Below are 18946 nucleotides of genomic sequence, written 5' to 3'. Positions count from 1 at the left end.
AGAGACGAGTTTTCTTTTCTATGTTTAATATAATGGATCCCGGTGGTGGGGGGCTCGCAGACAACCTGAAACATTTTTACAATGCCACTTTTCCATCGTTTAAAAGAAGATGTTTATTGCTTCCACAGAAACTATAGATTTTACATGGTTTAAATTCGTTTGTAGCAGAGTAAATATTCACTAAGTTCGGCGAGTTCAGGATTGTTAGAAACTGGGGGTTTTGACCCTTCTTGTTATATGTCTGTCCAAACACAGAGAGCGCGGAGCCAGAAGCACGGTTCTATCTCGGTCGGCTGCGCTCAACGAAACCCAGCGGTAAAGATGCGCATGTCGGCGGAAGGGTTTTATTCACAGCGCAGTATTGTGAGTGATCCGGCGGCCGCTGCAGTAGGAGGAAGGACCGCGGTAACGGTTCTGGTGCTTCTACCTCTTGTGTCTCTCTCTCTCACTTTTTGCTTCGAAACCCTATCGGTGGCGTCTTCTAATATCAATCGGTAATTCGGATGAACAGTGACGGCCTTTTATGACCTACAATCAGCGGCGTTACCCACCGTACAGTGACACCCATCGCCATTTTACCCGCTACACGTTTTCCGTGACAGCAGCGCTAGCACAACAATGGCTCTGAAGAGAATCAACAAGGTGAGGAAGGCCCGCTCCAGCACAGCCCTGCTGTACCACTGTCTAACACCACTCCATAACAGGTGTTTAATCAACATGGGGATCATGGTGGAGACGGAATAGGGTCTTAATCCCGGTGGTCGGTATGGGTGAAGTAACGGGACGAAGCCCCGGACCGGAGCGGCGGCAGCGCCGTTGCGCCGTGTCTGTGTCGCTGGTCCCCGTGTCCACGGCTAACGATACTTCCACGGGACCATCTGAAACACACAAACCTCGATGTATCGGAGCTGTGTTTCACAGGTTTTTATGCGAGGGAAAGTGATTGAGTTAATGTACGTGTTTTTTTTTTCGTGGATCGATGTCATCCTCTGTCTGTTGGTGTCGGTGTTCAGCTCGGCGATAGCTAGCCTGTTAGCCCCTGAGCTAGCTGCCTGTGCGATCAGCGCTGGGGCTCCTCCGCGGAGCAGGCTGTGATATGAGCCTCCTTATTTTGAGGTGGACTTATGTGTTCTGTGTGTCAGTTCACACCACGGGTTGATCAGTTATCGATGGTCGTAAGGCCGGTGTGCGCTTGGCCTGCGTCACGGTGGTAGCCAGTCTGCTAGACCAGCCCGGTGACACCGCTAGCACGGGGTGTGCTAGCGGTGTCACCGGGCTGGTCTGACAGCTAAGGGTTTATTCAACCAGCATCCATCCAGCTGGAGCTAAGGGCTTATTCAACTAGCCCCTAGCCGGGGCTAAAGGTGGATGGTCTGACAGCTATGGCCTTTTCAACCAGCCTCTAGCCGGATCTAAGGGCTCATTCACCCAGCCTCTAGCCGGAGCTAAGAGCTTATTCAACCAGCCTCTAGCCGGGGCTAAAGGTTGCCGGTCTATAAGGTCTGACAGCTCAGGACTAATTCAACCAGCCTCTAGTCTGAGCTAAAGGTGGATGGTCTGACAGTTAAGGGCTTATTCAAACCAGACTAGCCGGAGCTAAAGGTGGCCGGTCTGGATGCGGGTCCCACGCGTCGTCGGTCCTTGATGTCATGTTGCTGTCAACAGAAGCGGGGCTCAAACTAATATTATTCTGTCCCTTCTGTTTTCAATTGAACCAATGCTGCACATGTAGGTTCATGTGCTGGCCTCTACATTCGCTGTACCAGCTATTGTAGTGAGACGACCCAACGTAATGGTTTACTGATGTGCCTTCACTATCCTATTCTATAATCCTGTTCTGTTATTTGTATTAAGTTGATGAATAGCATTTTCATAAACATTGGGCCTTCGCGCCGGTGTCTCCGCTATCAATGCCTACAGTAAAACCATTAGCCCGATAAGTCATCTAAGCTTCTGTCATGTGGGCCGCATATCAGTTCAGAGATGGCGTATGACGTTACATTTTACTTCCAAAATGTGTAAAAGTATATTACAAGCAAGCTTAGCATTCAGCATTGCTATATCCAGTAGAAATATATTTCATGTTGATATGTTCTTACACACAGTGAGTATCTTTATGCACATTGGTGTATGTGAGTAATAACTGTGCTACTAAGGTCCTCCTAATACAACACTGGCTTCATTTCTTTGTCTCAGGAGTTGACTGACTTGGCACGGGACCCGCCTGCTCAGTGCTCTGCGGGACCAGTAGGAGAGGACAGTAAGTAGACCTTTTACCTTTGTGAGACACCCACAGCACATATCGTCACCCCTCCTCTTGGTGGTCCATGTTCTATGTAATTTAAGTTGTAATGGATCAGTAGGTCACCGCCAAGTGTGTGATTAGCCCTTCCCAACTAACTTGCACACAAAGTTTGTCGTGCTCCGGGCTACGCATTTCCTTATCCTCTAACCAAGATCCACGGGGAACTAGTTTGTTGTCGGTGTCAGTGGTTTAGATTCTCCAGTCTGCAATGACGTCCCCAGTTTTTTTGTTTAGTTTAGTATAGTCTGCCATATCTTTTTACTCAAATCCCATTATGCTTCTACTTCCTAACAACGTCCTTCTCAGACAGGACTTCAAGCCTGCTCTACGAAATTCCTACACATGTGCGCACGGTTCAGCCTTTTTTCCTATCAACATAGGTATTTCTTAAGGCAACGTTTTTAAGGTTTTGTGAATGAGGACACAGACAGAATCACCCAAAAATACACACACCAAATGCAGGTAAATTACTGGGGCAGATTATATGGAAGTAAGATCAGCATCTGGAAGCAATTTTCCTAGCCTGAGGTTCAAACGGAACATAAAATATCTTGTATAAAGCAAAAGTTGGCTTTAGATGCACACCTACGCTCAATAATTTGTTGTCTTTTAGCAGCGTATAGACAAATCAAGCCAGTGAGATATTTACCTCACTCTGAACAGTAGCCATTTCCTCATAAAGTTGAACTTTTGCGTCCCAGTTGTTTGTACTGAGCTGGGAAAATGTGAGGAATTGTAAATGATGATGCATATTATTGGTTTGCTAAACTTGAGATCTAAAGATGACTGGTTCTCAATAAATTCCCTGTTCTAGTAGCCCCTGTGTTTGAGAGCACCCTGCCCCCCCCCCCCCCCCGCCTCTTCAAACACAACCAAGCCTTCTGTTCAGAGTACAAGTACACTCTAGCCAGCTGCCAATTTCAATTTGAATCCAATTTCAACCCATAGAATATAATGACTTTCATTTATACATTTACATTAGATATGAGCACATCTACAGTGTTTTAGTCCCACCAATTTAAGTGGAATTCGGACTGGGACTGGCCTTATGTCATTGAGGCCTCTCCCTCTTTGGGACACATCAGTCCCATTCAGGGATCCTTCCCTATTTACACCAATTGGGAGTATTCAATGGATTTAGCATGGTCTATCATTTATAGGGCTGTAGTCCCCCAAAGAACATCCTGTAGACCAAAATTCGACAAACTCTACGACCAACCGATGCGTGGGACAACTAAAACCCATCTGCCTCATTGCTTTCTACTTTACCTGATCGCCTAAATAGCATGTAAGTGCTGTATGTTGGAGGTCAGTGTGTTGCAGATCCTTTCATGCTCGGAGTCTGACTCTGTTACAGCAGAGCTTTGATGTATAGCGGGTCGCACCAGACGAGACACAGCGCGCGCTCAGACAGCATCGCGTAGTAGAAAGACATCACGTCGGGCGATTAGAGTCTACGTTTTGTTCGTTTTTGATGTAATGGGTCCCAGTGGGTGACAATCCGAAGCGTGCCAAAGTGTCACATTTTATACGGTCATACTCCAAGCCCATCGGGTGTTTAAAAGTGAAGTTGATGGAGCATCGCAGACGAATGCCAACACACTTTTGTCATTTTTTAAGCAGATTCTGCCACACAAACTACTGATTTTACATGGTGTGGAGTAAATAGTCACTAAGTAGACTACAAGTCATCCTTAAGTTTAACAGGTTCAGAGTTGTAAGAAACTGGGCATTTTGTCCCTTCTTATGTGTCTGATTGTTATAACTTCATAATAATGAAGTTATAATATATTAAGTTATAATATATATATATAACTGCAGCCGTGAATAATTTTCATAATTAAAGATATTTCTTACACAAAATAGCCAGTCACTCGTAAATACAATGCAACAGTTTGCATATGTCCCCCCTGCCCTGAAAGTTTTAGATGAAGAAGGGTTTTTTTCCTTAGGAAAGTAACCTTAGCGATTGTCAGCCCAAATCAATTCCATTCTATTTTGTGTGTCATTGATAATACAAGTTCTCAATGAACATGTGAAGTAATAGATGTTTTGATCAGCATTTTTTAGAGTGAAGAACCTTTTCTTTAATAGTGAATAGTTGGTATTGGATTCCTCTAACAATACATGCAATAACAGCATTTTATCAAAAAGTATTTTCTGTTCATTATTCCTCTTTGACTTGGATTATAATCATTGTGACATCTTCCTGTAGCTCATTCAAATGGTTAATAAAAAGCAAGTGAAATTTACGTACTCATTTCTAAGATTACAGACTACTTCAGCCCTAAAAGCCTTTAATGAAATCCTAGGAAGCTAATGATGAGATCTGTTGCACAATATGTATGATTGTCCTGTCTCCCAATTAGGACTGGTATGCCTGTCTCCCAATTGGGAGACAGGACAATCATAGGCAAGGCCTTGCGGCCGTCACATCCTATAATATAAACAAGTTGGTTTTTTTGTTGCAATACACATGGATCCCTTTGACCCTTTTCAATTCAATTATGAACCCTTGTGGGTTTTAATAACTTTGCAACAAGTAATTATGAAGTCTGTGTCATCATTAGACATCCATTCTTGGGGTCATGCTTAGATTAAAATTGATTTGTGTGTGTGCGCGTGTGTGTGTGAGATTTTGCTATCCATTTGCTTTGAGGTATTTTCAGTCACATTTAGTATATGTCCTCAGTGATCCCTTACATAAATGTGGTCTTGAAGGCTGTGTTTACAGGATTTACATTTAAATGTTTGATTAGCTTGACAGTAATACTTTAAGTTCCCGAACAAAATAGTCTTCAGTAAACAATTCCAGATGCCAACCAACATTATATAACTCATAGTTTCCATGGTTTCGATGTTTGATGTTACAGTCAGTGCCGGTTTCAACCACAATGAAGAATTATTCATGCTGGGCAATTTTCAGATTATGAATCAAAACAAATGTGGTCTGCACAGTATTGGAACTGTTATTTCTTCTTATAAAATTTGTAGTTTGATGATCTGTCTGCTTTTTTACAGATTAGTGGTACAATCTTGGCAAATGCAACACAGAGAATGTATAATGTGGAAATGACTTCAGACATGGTTTCTCACCCCCCAAATCTGTCTTTGCTTTGTTTCAGTGTTTCACTGGCAAGCCACAATAATGGGACCTGTAAGTAATTCCTTGAAAATACGTTTACGCTTCTATGCATAAAACATTATACTATACACAATGTACCACGTAAGTGGACCATTTTCTTTCACAATTGTCTCAAAGCGTAGTTTCTGTGATTAATTATCTATTCTTTTTTTTCCCGTCACTGTAGAACGACAGTCCTTACCAAGGCGGGGTATTCTTTCTGACCATTCACTTCCCCACAGACTACCCCTTCAAACCGCCAAAGGTAAGACCAACACAGACAGAGAGAACCCTCTGCTAAACCGTGGTCTCCCAGGGCTCCGGTGTGTTTGACCGTTATCAGAATCTGTTTCATCCAGGCTTCTCTTCAACTGCCACCCGACATTAGAAATGCCCCTTCAATTTCAGTGTTCAAATCCAAACAAATCCAAACAAACCTTTTCAAACTGGCCTTCCTCCATCACCCTGACCTGAAAATGATTTAAGGAAATTAATGGTAAATTAAGGTGATTAATTTACATGGCTAGCACTGCCTCAATTAGTCACCATCATCGATCACTCTGATGCGGAAAATGTATTTTTCGTGTTACTTTTAACACGTTTAATGTGTGCTTTCAATATCACTACATCTTGGCTGCGTTCACTTCAGGTTCTTTGGGCTCCAGTCACTTTAGGGTTAGTAGTAGTATTCATTGTTGGTAGCAGAGTCTGCTGCCAGAGAGGTTGGGCATGGAGGTTCCCCCAGACCAAAAGCTACAGAAGTCTGCTAATGCTTTAAATGAGCCGTCTGCTTGCTGCTCAAAACGTGTGGCATTTCACAGCCGCCGTACCGCAGCACGCAGAAACACCTGAAGAGAAACGGGTACTGTTCTGGAAGGCCGACCACAAGAACAGTTAAAAGCACCGATCCAACCGACCGTTTTCAACAGCCAGCAGCCTGCTTTGGCGTTTTTATCCTATGGATCCCGCGCTGAGTAGATAACCCGTCCATTATTAATAGAAGGTGGAGCTCTGCCCTGCTGGCTGCTATATACACTCATTGTTGGAGTCCTAGGCACTCTTCTCCCTTGCTACCTTTCGAATTTTACAGGTGTAGGCTAGAATCTGGGCTGATGCTACATTGATGGACAGTGTTTATTGGGATGTTTGCCGCAGGGGTATTTAGAAATACCATCAAAAATACAAACATGCATTCCTCTTATGAAAACATTTTATATTATGTTTATGTATTTTGGCCAAGTTTTGAAGCAGGAAATATAATTGTTGCTGAGACCAAAATAGTTTTTTTCGCCACGTTGGTCAAGTCTTTCAATATTGGCCACCCGCCCAGAACGCCATGACATCAAATCTGAAACTGACATTTATAGCAGCATAGTGATGCTGTGCTGTTGTATGACAGCAATCACAGAATAGCAGTTTATGCAGTTTGCAAGTATTGATGATGGCATTGGATATTGAAGCTCAGAATTACAGCGATCGGACGCGGGGAATGCGTCAGACCGCATTAAGTGGCGATCACGGTTCTGAGTCCCATGTGTCTAGCGTTGTCTACATGCCCAAGGGACAGTCGGACAGCAGCACTCCTCTCTATAAAGTCATCGTTTGGTTGATATTTACAAAAGTAATAAATAGTATACCCGGCTATAAACAATAGCCCAACGAAAGCCATTGCCCAGGATACGTCAACGTTTCAAAATGTCCCTAATAGATTAAAACGTTGAAAAATGCTGTTTTGTTGTGCACTCGTTTTACACTCAAGTCTGTGACAGTTACTATCGTTATGCACACGTGGAAAGTCGGGTTATCCTGTGTTATATACCGTACGGTGTGTGTTACACCCCCACCGCAGCGCCACTGGCCACAACGTTTCTCACCTGCTCTTGTGGGTTGCAGAGCTACGGGATACTTTTCTAAACTGCAGTCTTTAATGTTGAAGGACAATTGGGTACTTTTTGAAACGGGAGGCATACCTGTTTTAACTGCGTTGAAGTAAGGGTGCTATTTAGGGCAGGGAACTTTGTAGTTGTGCCTATTGTGTAGAAATATTGAGCGAAATGATGACTCAATAGAGAGGAGTGCTGCTGCCGGAGGCAGCCTCACTTGTTCTCCTCAGAAGGTTTACATCGCTCGACATACGGGAATCCTAACGATGAGCACCTCTTCGGTTCACTGGGTCATCGCCGGAATCCTCAGTGGGAATATCTGTTGCAAATCCACAATCTTTGTCATTTAAAGAACTTTCAAGATGCGCACGCTGTTTATTTGCTCTTTTTTAAATACACAGCATTAGGCTGCCTTACATTTCTATCAGTTTTAATTTCGGGTTGTTCCTGGCTGGCGATCGTTATTGTATAACCGCAGCCCACCGGGCTAGCCAGTAAACGTCAGTTAACAAACCGAGGTTAATCCTGTCGACAATGAAACCCTCGGAGACGATAATAACAATGGAACCGTTTTTATTATGTTTTTATTATACAAATGAAGGTGACCCAAAAACTGAAAAAAGGGCTCTGAGACTCATTTGTCGACTTTTGAGGGTTCAACCTGAAAGGAACATTGAGAATATTGCTATGTCTTACCTTTTAGGTATTATGTTAAATAATGATTACATGTCGGTTTCTCATATTCCGCTATCTCTTTATCTGTCCAAGGCAAAGCCATCTGAAATTGTTTTATACATTTTTGGATGAAAAGTTCCTTGTTTAGATAAATTCTTTAATCCGATGATTAATCAATAGAGAATATGGCTATGAAATATGGCCATAGAATGGAAGTGGCTACCCTAATATAAGCATTTGAATGGTCCGTGGTCCTCCACAGACGCGCTGCCTTGTCCTTTGCCCATCATGCCAATGTCTTGTGTTTCCCATCCACAGGTTGCATTCACCACAAGAATCTACCACCCAAATATCAACAGCAACGGCAGCATTTGCCTTGATATTCTGCGGTCACAGTGGTCTCCCGCTCTCACCATCTCCAAAGGTAGGCCGCCCCTTCCCCTCAGATCCTCCCCTCTCCCCTGGGGGAGAGGAGGACACGTGCATCAAGGTTTCACCAGGCATGGCTCACGACTGACCAGAAGAGAGGCACATCCCTTGGTTGATCAGGCTGTGTGATGTCATGCTTAGGAAGGGCAGGTTTAACTATAATATAGCCTATTGGGTCAGTGACTTATGGCCTTTCTATGCAGAGTGCTGTGTTGGCTTAAACAACCTCGGCCTCTTTGTAACGGACCCCAGAACGTAACGGGCTGTAGTGGGGCAGCCCCTATTGAGTTCCTCTAGTGGTTCAGCCAGTAAACATTGCACAGGTGGTTTGTGAGCTGTTGAGTGCGGGCGTTTAATAGGTCATAGTAGGTCAGGTAACTCGTACTCTTTCTCAGGTTTACGGCACACACACACACACACACACACACACACACACACACACACACACACACACACACACACACACACACACACACACACACACACACACACACACACACACACACACACACACACACACACACACACACACACACACACACACACACACACACACACACACACACACACACACACACACACTACCCCAAACAGCCTTTTGTGTGTTAAGTTTGCCCCGAAAGTGGCAACACGGTTTAACCTTGAAACACATGCTTATTTAGCATGGGGAGTGTTTAGAAGTGCAGTGAAACAGCTAATGTAGCTAATAATACAATCTGTGAGGGGGGGAGGGACACTGGACCCTGTGGGACTGCACTTCTCTGGGACACTTTGAGTCATGCACGGAGAAGGTTATTTATTCTTTTTTCTAACTGAAGTGTATGTTAGGGCTGTGCGATACGACCAAAATATCATATCCCGATATAGGTCATTCATTGTCCCGATAACGATATATATCACGATATAGCACATTTTCTGTAAATTCAATGAATAAATAGTTTATATAATAAAATGACCACATGGAAAGGCTTATTTCGTATTAAATTTGGAATTATATACTTGACAAATAAAGGTAAATTACTCATGATTATTTTTTTCCTTATATTTAATACCTTTGTGCAAATTTTAAATTAAGCATGTAACAAAATCTAAAATATTAATGTATAAAAAAGTAAAAAGAAAACACTTCAACTATAGTTGCAAACAAAATAAAGGCCTAAAATTCGAATATGGTAAAAAAATATCAAAACCAACCATATAATACTCAACAGTAGAACTGTTTGAATTGTAGCAGCAAACAAAAATGAATACAGGCCTAACTATTGGTATATGGAATACCAAATTCAATCATGCAACACTTTCAAGTTTAAACTATAGCAGCAAAATAAGGCTCACAAAAAGAGATAGAATATAACAAGTAAAAAAACACTCCAAGTTTGAATTATAGCAGCATTATATGAAAACAACCAAAGTGCCGCAAACAAAATAAATATATCATCGTTGGATATATCATCGTTGGACTCTCTGCGTACTGTTTGACATGATTCTTGCGTAGATGTTGAAAGAGGTTAGTGGTGTTTGAGTCTGTTGAGGGGACCGGTCTGCGGCATACTTTGCAAAATACGTTTGTCTGGTCTGTGTCAGACTTTTCATACCCAAACCACGTCCATGCGACAGAAGTAGCCCCTCTTTTAGGTACGAGCTCCTCGTTTTGTCTTGGCTGGTCGGAGTCCTCCTGTTCGGAATTACCCCGTTCTGTGTCACCTTCACCCTCCTCCATGTTTGTTTGTGTTGCCTTCATGTGCCATGAGGAAGAACCTAAAGCGTCGTCCAAATTACGAAAAATATTACCAACAACTGTCAACTGTGATTTGCGCAAGACGAAATAAACAATGGAGCATAATATCATAAGATAGTTTTCATTTCGTCACACGAAATATATCGTCATATCGCGCAGTCCTAGTGCATGCCATAACTGAAGTGTGTGTGTTTGCCTATGTTTGTAGCGTTGCATTTTTAAGATGATTTGTTGAATAATTGAATATTGCAAGCAGAACCTATCTTTTATTAATGATTCGACATGAATGTGTAAAATGGATCATGTAACAAGGGAACCTTGTTCATGTTAACATGGATATTTATGTCTTCTTTTGTTCGTGAACAATGGGTTCATCACCCCAAACAAGCTTTTAAAGTTCCCCTTTATAGATCCGTGTCTGAATACATCTCACACGGTGACATTGAACACAAAACAACTGAATTAGTTTGAGAGCCATTCTGTCCTGCTCAGCGTTTGTGGCCCTCTATTCTGGGGTGGTCCCTTAGGAGCCATCAGGCCTTATTGTTCTGTGTCTTTGTGTGAACCACAGTAATGGCCACCGTAGCATTGGCCCTGACAAAAGGCTTCCTAATGGACCATCTATCAACATAGGAGGAGCTTTACTAGCACCGTGGTGAACTGGACGTTCCTCCCCGCCTCTCCGTCCGAGGGCTGCGCTGCATCTGCTCAGTCACTTCTATGGACCAGGTCTATCAGTAGCCCCCGCTCACGCGTTCATCTTGTGGCTCTTCCCCTCCTGCAGTTCTCCTCTCCATCTGCTCTCTGCTGTGTGATCCGAACCCAGACGACCCCTTAGTACCTGAGATCGCCCGCATCTACAAGACGGACAGGGACAAGTAAGTCCCGGCTTCACCTCTACCAGGAGCGACTCCTAATCCCTCCTAGAAAGAGAGTTAGATCTTATTACATGGTCGGTCCAGCAAGCACTAAAGAAATGTAATTATCGGGTTGTTCTGAGCTTTACAAAATGCATATACATTTATTTTTGTTGAAAGCTTGTCAAACAAAAAAAGCACATTTTATGCATCACTTTGAACTCTGGAAACTTTTGTTTTACATTTATAACATTTATTTAACAATTATAAGAGCAACTTGTTTTTGTATTACAAAAACAAGTTGCTCTTATAATCAGTTGCAGACAGATTTGATTATTATTGAATTTAATTGTAACTAGGAAATCACCAAATCCCTTATTAGGACACTATTTACGTTCCCTCTTGATGCTCACACATTGTGAATCGCGGGTAACAACAATAGTGTTTTCATAAGCGATCTAAACATCCTGGTCTATAGGAATGGTATCAGTTTCATGCCATGCAATTGTTATATAAACATTAGAAGTGACCTCGACTCAAATCATCGATAGAAAGACGCTTAGTTGACCTTTTGTCTATAATAGTCTTATAATCTGTTGGGAAAACAATATCAGAGAGTCATTCCACTGGGAGCATGTGGGTGCTAAATCTGTGATGACGCTTGAAAGAATAGCCTACAAGTTAGACAATGTGGTTTTTGTATGGGTTTGTCTCCTCTGCAATTTACTGTTATGTTTTGCTTTGAATAAAAGTCCCTATTTTTTTGATAGGCCCTTAGTGTAATGACGTTGGCATTATCCAATCATTTATTTATTTTTTAAACCACATGAACAAAAACATTTAAAATTGCCATTATTTCTTAACCATTCAAGATTTTTTTTTAAAATGCAAGCGGTCACCCTCAGCTGCACATCATACCACTCGGGGGGTAAATTCTCTCTGCCGTTATGGCGGGAGTGTGTTCTCACTTTTGCTGTACTCTGAATATCTGCGTCATTCCAATGTATTTTTAATTTAATCAGTCAAACGCCTCTATGTTGTCGTTATCGACGGGGGGTTTGTCTTCCAGGGTTGGATGTTGATGCCATACGTAATCAGACTGAACTGAGCTCTCGGTCTCCGCAGAGCCTCTTGATGCGTTACATTAATTACGGTACATTATGTTGGTGTATATTTAGGCTTATAGCCTTTATTTTCTGTCAAACTATAAGCAGACGCTGACATTAACAGACGTTATTTAGCTGCATTTATAAAAATACACATATAAGTGATTTGACTATCTGCTGTAGTTGTCTCTGCTCTGACAAATCATATCAGACTATGCAAATCCTTAGTGGAGGACGGCCCTACTTAAACCCTCCTCCTATAACGTGTGCTGCCCTGGAGAGCAGCTCTGTCTGAAGGGCTGTCTTCAGGGAGCCACTACAGAGGAGAGCTGCTGGATGAGATCACCACCAGCCCTGTGGAACCATTAAAGACACGACAAAGCGCTAACACTCTTCTCTCTCGTCTCTTCATCGCAGGTACAACAGAATAGCGCGGGAATGGACACAAAAGTATGCAATGTAGTGTTGGAGAAGAACCATGGCCAACCACCTCTACGACTGAAGGCTAGGGGAACTTTGAAGTAAAGAGAAAACAAACGACAACAACAAAAAAAAGTACAAATGAAAAAGCTTAAAACAAGATCTTGTTGGTTTCCATTGGAGTGCTTTCTTTGAGCCACGCCCCCCCCCCCCCCCTCCCACCAGAGCACCTGTAGAACTCCCTCTCCCCCCGGGGCTCTCGGTGTCTCCCTGTCCCCCCCCCCCCCCCCCCCCCCCCCCGCCCACTCTGCTGTACATATTTTCAACTCGATATGGAAAACACGCCCCGCCCCCCTCACCCCTGTGACCCCGAGCCCACCCTGCCACGGTACCCTTTTGTTTTATTTGATTTGGTCACGTCCTTCCTAGCACACGGCGTGTGGACAGTGTGCCACACACCAGTCGCCCTGATCTCCTAGTTCTGAACCCATGTGCGCCAATTCCCTCACTCCCTCGCTGACTCCAAACGTTGATCACTTTAAGCATTCCTTTTACCATCAGTTAAGCTTAGGGGACCTGCTCCCCCCCCCACCCCGCGTTGGGGACAGGGACTCGGGGTAGAGGGATCATGTTTACGCTCTGCACTCTTTCTTGATTTACATTTTTCTTTGTATTCTTTTTTTTTTTTTTTCTACGCCTCTTCACCGACTGTAGAGGTGACGATTCAAGCAAGCGGGTTTGGCAGTCGTGTCAAGGGGGCACGTTGAATTTTCTATGAGGAAATCTATTTAACAAATTCTAAAAAATCATAGCAGGATGTGTGAATTGGAGAACGTAATGTAAACGGGCTGTTCTGGTCTCCTCTTCCATTCTACGAAAGGACTTGACCTGATCTGGTCACCCTTCCACCCCCCGCCTCACTGTGGCCATAGAACAAAGGTCCGCCCTTTTCACACAAACGCACAAACCAATACTTTCCCCATATCACCGCCACCGACATTAGACATCCACGACGTGGAAGTTCTACACCAGGTAATCCGTTTTGTTTTAATTTAATTTTAATAGTTTTTTTTTTTGTTTGAATCCCATAACTTTTTTTAAAATATTATTTTGCTATTGTTAAATTAGAGGCTAATATCTTAAAGGCTACAGGACTGGCTTGGGCTCTGGGAGCGAGGAGATCCCACTCTCCTCGCACAAAACTTCTGTATATTGAATTACCTGAGAGGCTCGTTGAGCTTTGTGTGTTGATTAAACTGTGTAATAAAACCTCGGGCTCCTGTTTTGACTCATTTCCAGGGCCACTGTTAGGCGGTCCCTGACCCTATGACTAGGTTTCATTTACATAATTAAGGGATTCTTACTTGGATAATGAAGTAATTCCAACGCTGGATCGAGGAGAAGGTGTTCTTATTGAGAGGGGTGTTATTATTGATTGACTGGTCATTTGGGTTATGTTAGATTCAATTTTAATTTATCAGGAACAATATTCCAAGATAAAACTGATTAATTTGTCTAAGAACTTCCATGCTGAGAATGTAGGACTCTTTAAGGTATACGCTTCTTGAATGCACACTTACGATGAAAAATCAAATACATTTTATCGTATCGATCCATATTGAGTAAGAAACATTTAATAGTTTACAATATCTAAAGTGTTATTTTCTATGCGTTTACAAAAAGAAAATGCATTCACTAATAAAGTCGTTATTGTAAACTAATAAATGATGTTGATATATTTACTGGTGCGTATGAACCATATCTGGTACAAGCTACCGTGTGAGGCTCTGGTCCTGATTGGCTGCGGTCCCCGTGACGTCACCTAACGAGGCAGTGCGTTACATAGGGCAGAGTTCGGCCTACGGAAGCTCGCCAGTGACCTTGTTGGGTTAGCAGATACGAGCTCCACCAGAACCAACATGACCATGCCTACCTTATCAAGCACTGGATTCAGGATATCGAAAGGTAATTTAAGTGGTTATTCATCACGACAATGTGGCTTAGCTTTGCTGCATAGCCTGATGCTAACTTACTCTTCCACAGATCACATTAATAACCATAAATCTGAAATGTTTGTCTTGGTGCTGCTGAGCAGACCTGATAACGAAGACCATAACAGCTTCATTGTTTTCTCCGAACTATTTCTGAAGGTCGGTTATGGATTATGTTTAAGGGGCTGATGTCTATGTTAGCTAACCTGTAGCCCTGTGTGGCTGCACTGGATATATGTGACAGTTCACACACTTGGACCAGCAGCTCTGGTCATTACCTACCGATCACAACAACATGCCTTCTCCCTCGCTCTTGAATCAAGTCTATTTGTAAGACGTGCAGACAAGCTTGCATATCCTCTGTGTTAATCCCGTAGGTTAGTCTTCTACCAACACAGTAAATTTTTTTTTAATTCTCTCTAGTCCCAGATTTAAACCTTGTGTCTGACTGACTTTAAGGCGTAAACACAGTTGACGCTCGGCTCTGGCACTTTGTGGTCTGTGTTTTGAATTACTAATGTTGGGAAGGAGACCAATCGGACCAACATGAGACTGGCTGTACGTTTAAAGATAATCGGCTCGTACAATAATCTGCAAGTTACTGTTAAACTCGACGAGAAAGTCAGCACAACTTTTACTAAAGCAATGCAAACTACCTACGAGGGCGGTTGATCTAATATGATCCGTTTTTATAAAAGTAGGATCCTTCGAGTGTGTAGTTTTGCAAAGGAATCAAGGTGCATATTTCTGTGGTTTAATAATGGCGCAGGGATTAGCTATTAGAAGGGGTAGGGAGTGACTGCTCCACTTCAAATCGGCCTTTTTAATTGGTTGTGTCCGGTTTGCTAATTTGGAATTGAATGAGGACGTTTTGCCTTAAACACCGTGGTAGCATTTAGTTCAATAAGATGTACCTTGTTGTAAATGTAATTTACTGAAGGCTCTTTACTGTTTGAAGTATATCGGAGGCAGGCCTCCTGTGGAGAACAGAGACGTATCTCTCATTCTTTATATTTATCCTTTGTACACACTTTTCTCTAAGTCTATCTTTACAATCTAACATGCGAGTCTTGGGAGATGGGAGAGAAACCGCATGAAGAGCATGCCAGCTCAACAGAAACAGGACCCAGGTTACTGGAGCTGGGAGGCAACATGTGGCATACAAAGCCCTCCAGAGATCCTACAGCCTCTTCTCACTGTTATGGTCCATCAGAATACAAACATTATTGCTGGTCGCTCCTGAAGGAGGGCTTTCCATAGATGATGGTTTGCATAAGGGATATCGATTTAATTTTAAAAACTGACAAGTGTTCAGGACCATGGCTCTCGCCTTGGACCATGGATGCTTTCCTCTTTGTACGAGCTCGGCAACCTCCTGTATAGCGTGTCTCACCCTCTCCCTCCCTGCAGACCAGCTGATCGTGGCTGTGCCCGTGGCGGTGGTGGCGGCCGCGGGCGGCTTCCTCCTCAGCAGCTACCTGAGCGGGCGCAGCTGCAAGAAGGGCCGGGTCAACACCTGCATCAGCAAGGACAGCCCCAAGGTGGTGCACAGCTGTGACATGGAGGATATCGGCACCAAGGCTGTCTACTGCCGCTGCTGGAAGTCCAAGAAGGTCTGCTGCTCCCCGGCTGCTGCTCAGTCCCACTACCGCTAACCACCGCACCCGGTAGCATGTCCTAAAGCGTGTGTGGTTAATCTGAACGATGACAATTAATGGGCGTCACTAGGCCAGCCAATTGTCCAGTTAGGCCCGCCTGAATTAATGGAGCAATCAAACGACAGACCTGGAACCTGTGTTAGGGAAAGGTCTGTATTTAATCTTGCTCCACATTACGTTTTCTGGAACAATTAGCTAAATTGGACTGTGTTTCTCAGTCTTTGGAGGGACGGCACTTTCTGGATTCGCTTGTTCGTTTTCACCTAGTTTAAAATGCTCTTGCTACACCGGCTGTATTGGAAAAAGAGATTAAAGGGGACATATTATACCACCAGGTGTGAGTGATTAGCCTTACAAGCTGTTTCGAAAATCTGCCCCAAGACATCACTAGTGGGCGGGTCCACCTAGATCTGTGCTGGATAGATGAGCAACGTTTACTTCAGTCCACTGGGTAGGCTGGTAGACTGATCTATCCAGCACAGATCTAGGTGGACACACCCACTAGTGATGTCATATGGGGTAGATTTTAAAAACGGCTAGTAAGGCTAATCACACTCACACCTGGTGGTGGTATAATATGTCCCCTTTAAATAATGTATGAGATTAGAAATCCCTGCTAAATGGTTCATAGATGGGAAGACCATTGTAATGGAAGCTGTCTGTAGCTACTACTACTAATGGGCTAATTAGACGAATCACTGACCTGAAGAGCAGGCTACAGAAATGGGTCAAATCCTATTGACCCTGGCGTTTAACCTTTCAAGACATTGGACTTTATTTCAGTTAGAATCTCATTTGTGTGCTTTACCAAAGAGAATGTTGTAAAAGCAGTGCATTGTGGGAGGAGAGCATACATGTGTGAGACACACACAGGATCTAGATCACTGTTGTCCGTCCTGTTTAGTCATGGAAATGAGCTGCTGGGATATGCTGATGTGCGTTTGTGTTTACACTGTTTGATCCCCTGCTGCTCAATTATGCAAATCCCCTTGTCACTTTAAGAGACAATGACGTTTGGTCAACTAGAGACGGTAAAACCTGCTTTTTTTTTAATAGGTCTATCCCTTAGGTTCAACACCATAACCCACTTTTCAATTCACTTTTTCAGTCTGTAAAATCTTGTAAATAATGGCATGTCCATTAATGGTCAACGGAGCCCAAAGTGATATTTTCAGCAGCATCTGTCTTATTTTATTCTTGTTTCACTCTTCATCTTATTGTATACGGGGAATGGATTAACCTAGCGATTGTTAGATCTTGGCACTTGGTTCTATGAACATCCTTACTGTTCCCACAGCGGTATATCATTTCTTCCTTCTTACAAATGTACTTATTATAAGCCTCTTGGGATAATAGCATCTGATAAATGCCCTAAATGTAAGTTTGATGTGACTGAATTATTTTTATTAACCTGAGTCTTGCGTTTCCCTCCTGTAGTTCCCGTACTGCGACGGGGCCCACGCCAAACACAACGAGGAGACCGGGGACAACGTGGGACCGCTCATCATCAAGAAGAGAGACGCCTGAACCGTCCAGCCCCCGGGGGGGGGGGGGGGGGGGGTTCATAACCAACGCTGCAATGACAACCATTACGCTGACAGTCAATTGAGAGCTACCTGTGTGTTTTAATCAACCTCGGCATTGACCTGATTTCTGATTGTCAACCCGGGATGAGTGCTAATATTCGAATCATCCGTCCGAATCGGGGGAGACGTTACGACGCGGGGGGGGGGGGCTCTCTTCTGCTGTCCCGGATTAATTTGGGCGATCAGAAGGGTTGGGTGTAAAGACACCAGGTGTCTTCTGTTGACCTGTTCTCCTCTGAGGATGATGGTGGTGTCATTGATGCTTCGTCATCGCTCTGTGTCGCTGGCGCTTTCTCTCATTCCCATATCCATCACCACTCAGCTCAATCTTGTTTTCACTCTGAAACTTTTCATAACTACAGCTGCACTTCATGGTCTGAATGAAAAAATAAATGTGAATGTTTTCTTGAATTTATTCGTATTAATTTATTTTCTGCTTTTGCCTATCTGCTGCTCGGTCACTGAGGAGTCTCGTAAATTCTAGTATAGTATCTAGTCTAGTAAACAGTAATGCGCACAGATCAAATCTGAAGATGAGAAGCGACGATGTACTGCTGGTAAATCTTGACTCGGTTTTCTATGTTGTATCCGTTGGGTCAGACTGGGACAAAAAGGCCTTCAAAATAATATATTTTGCTCAAGTCACTTTCCATTGATGCTGGTTCTGATTTTGCTGATTAGTTGTTTGTGATCTATAAAATATTGTGAATAAAAAATCGAAGTGATCGGATCTCTAGGTCATACTTTCTTTTATGTGTAAAGTCCTGCATTTGGTACTTGATTTTAATGGCTGTGTGAAATGGATTGCTTCCGAGCAATTGTATCTCAAACCCCTTTGTGCACTTAGACCCACATTGCAATTGGACGAGTACAAGTTCTCACTTCAACAAGAGAGTCCTGGTAATGGCTAACCTCCATGAGCGAACCTTGGCCGGCTGCTGCGGTCCGGCCCCGGTTCGTTCTCCCGGGGGCCCCGGCTCTGCTCCGGCGACGAGGCTGAGGAGCCCGTGGAGTTGCAATGTCCACAGACCAGTGGCCATTTTAAGATGGGGCAGTGTCGATAGTGACCGCTAGAAGACGCTGTGTTTTCATGAATAGTCCAGACCAGACAGCGTAGGGGTAGGCTGTGTGATTATGGTGAGCCCGAGCCCCGCTCCCATAGTGACACACACAC

At 43.4% G+C, this 18946-nt stretch overlaps 2 protein-coding genes across 2 annotated transcripts; both read left to right on the top strand.

The window, feature by feature from the left end:
* Nucleotides 1-269: 269 nt before the first annotated feature.
* Nucleotides 270-13806, top strand: LOC115552263 (ubiquitin-conjugating enzyme E2 D3). The gene is made up of 7 exons (XM_030368184.1): nucleotides 270-642; nucleotides 2197-2260; nucleotides 5431-5462; nucleotides 5617-5694; nucleotides 8306-8411; nucleotides 10939-11032; nucleotides 12535-13806. Exons 1-7 carry the CDS (start codon nucleotides 619-621, stop codon nucleotides 12578-12580), a joined length of 444 nt encoding a protein of 147 aa, XP_030224044.1. The 5' UTR covers nucleotides 270-618; the 3' UTR covers nucleotides 12581-13806.
* Nucleotides 13807-14330: 524 nt separating this feature from the next.
* Nucleotides 14331-18497, top strand: zgc:110843 (CDGSH iron-sulfur domain-containing protein). Its single transcript, XM_030368186.1, has 3 exons — nucleotides 14331-14502; nucleotides 15939-16141; nucleotides 17624-18497. The coding sequence occupies exons 1-3, from the start codon at nucleotides 14457-14459 to the stop codon at nucleotides 17711-17713; spliced, it is 339 nt and encodes a 112-aa protein (XP_030224046.1). The 5' UTR covers nucleotides 14331-14456; the 3' UTR covers nucleotides 17714-18497.
* The last annotated feature ends 449 nt before the right edge of the window (nucleotides 18498-18946 follow it).

Source organism: Gadus morhua, chromosome 10, assembly GCF_902167405.1.
Source record: "Gadus morhua chromosome 10, gadMor3.0, whole genome shotgun sequence".
NCBI classification, from domain to species: Eukaryota; Metazoa; Chordata; class Actinopteri; order Gadiformes; family Gadidae; genus Gadus; species Gadus morhua.
This window is presented reverse-complemented; position numbering and strand designations above follow the sequence as displayed.

What these genes read in the sequence shown, in the direction of transcription:
- zgc:110843 (XM_030368186.1), top strand. Translation starts at nt 14,457, where the DNA reads ATGACCATGCCTACCTTATCAAGCACTGGATTCAGGATATCGAAAG. An exon ending in TGGATTCAGGATATCGAAAG is followed by an intron (nt 14,503 to 15,938) that starts GTAATTTAAGTG and finishes CCCTCCCTGCAG; the next exon opens with ACCAGCTGATCGTGGCTGTG. An exon ending in GCTGCTGGAAGTCCAAGAAG is followed by an intron (nt 16,142 to 17,623) that starts GTCTGCTGCTCC and finishes TCCCTCCTGTAG; the next exon opens with TTCCCGTACTGCGACGGGGC.
- LOC115552263 (XM_030368184.1), top strand. Translation starts at nt 619, where the DNA reads ATGGCTCTGAAGAGAATCAACAAG. An exon ending in CTCTGAAGAGAATCAACAAG is followed by an intron (nt 643 to 2,196) that starts GTGAGGAAGGCC and finishes TCTTTGTCTCAG; the next exon opens with GAGTTGACTGACTTGGCACG. An exon ending in GGGACCAGTAGGAGAGGACA is followed by an intron (nt 2,261 to 5,430) that starts GTAAGTAGACCT and finishes GCTTTGTTTCAG; the next exon opens with TGTTTCACTGGCAAGCCACA.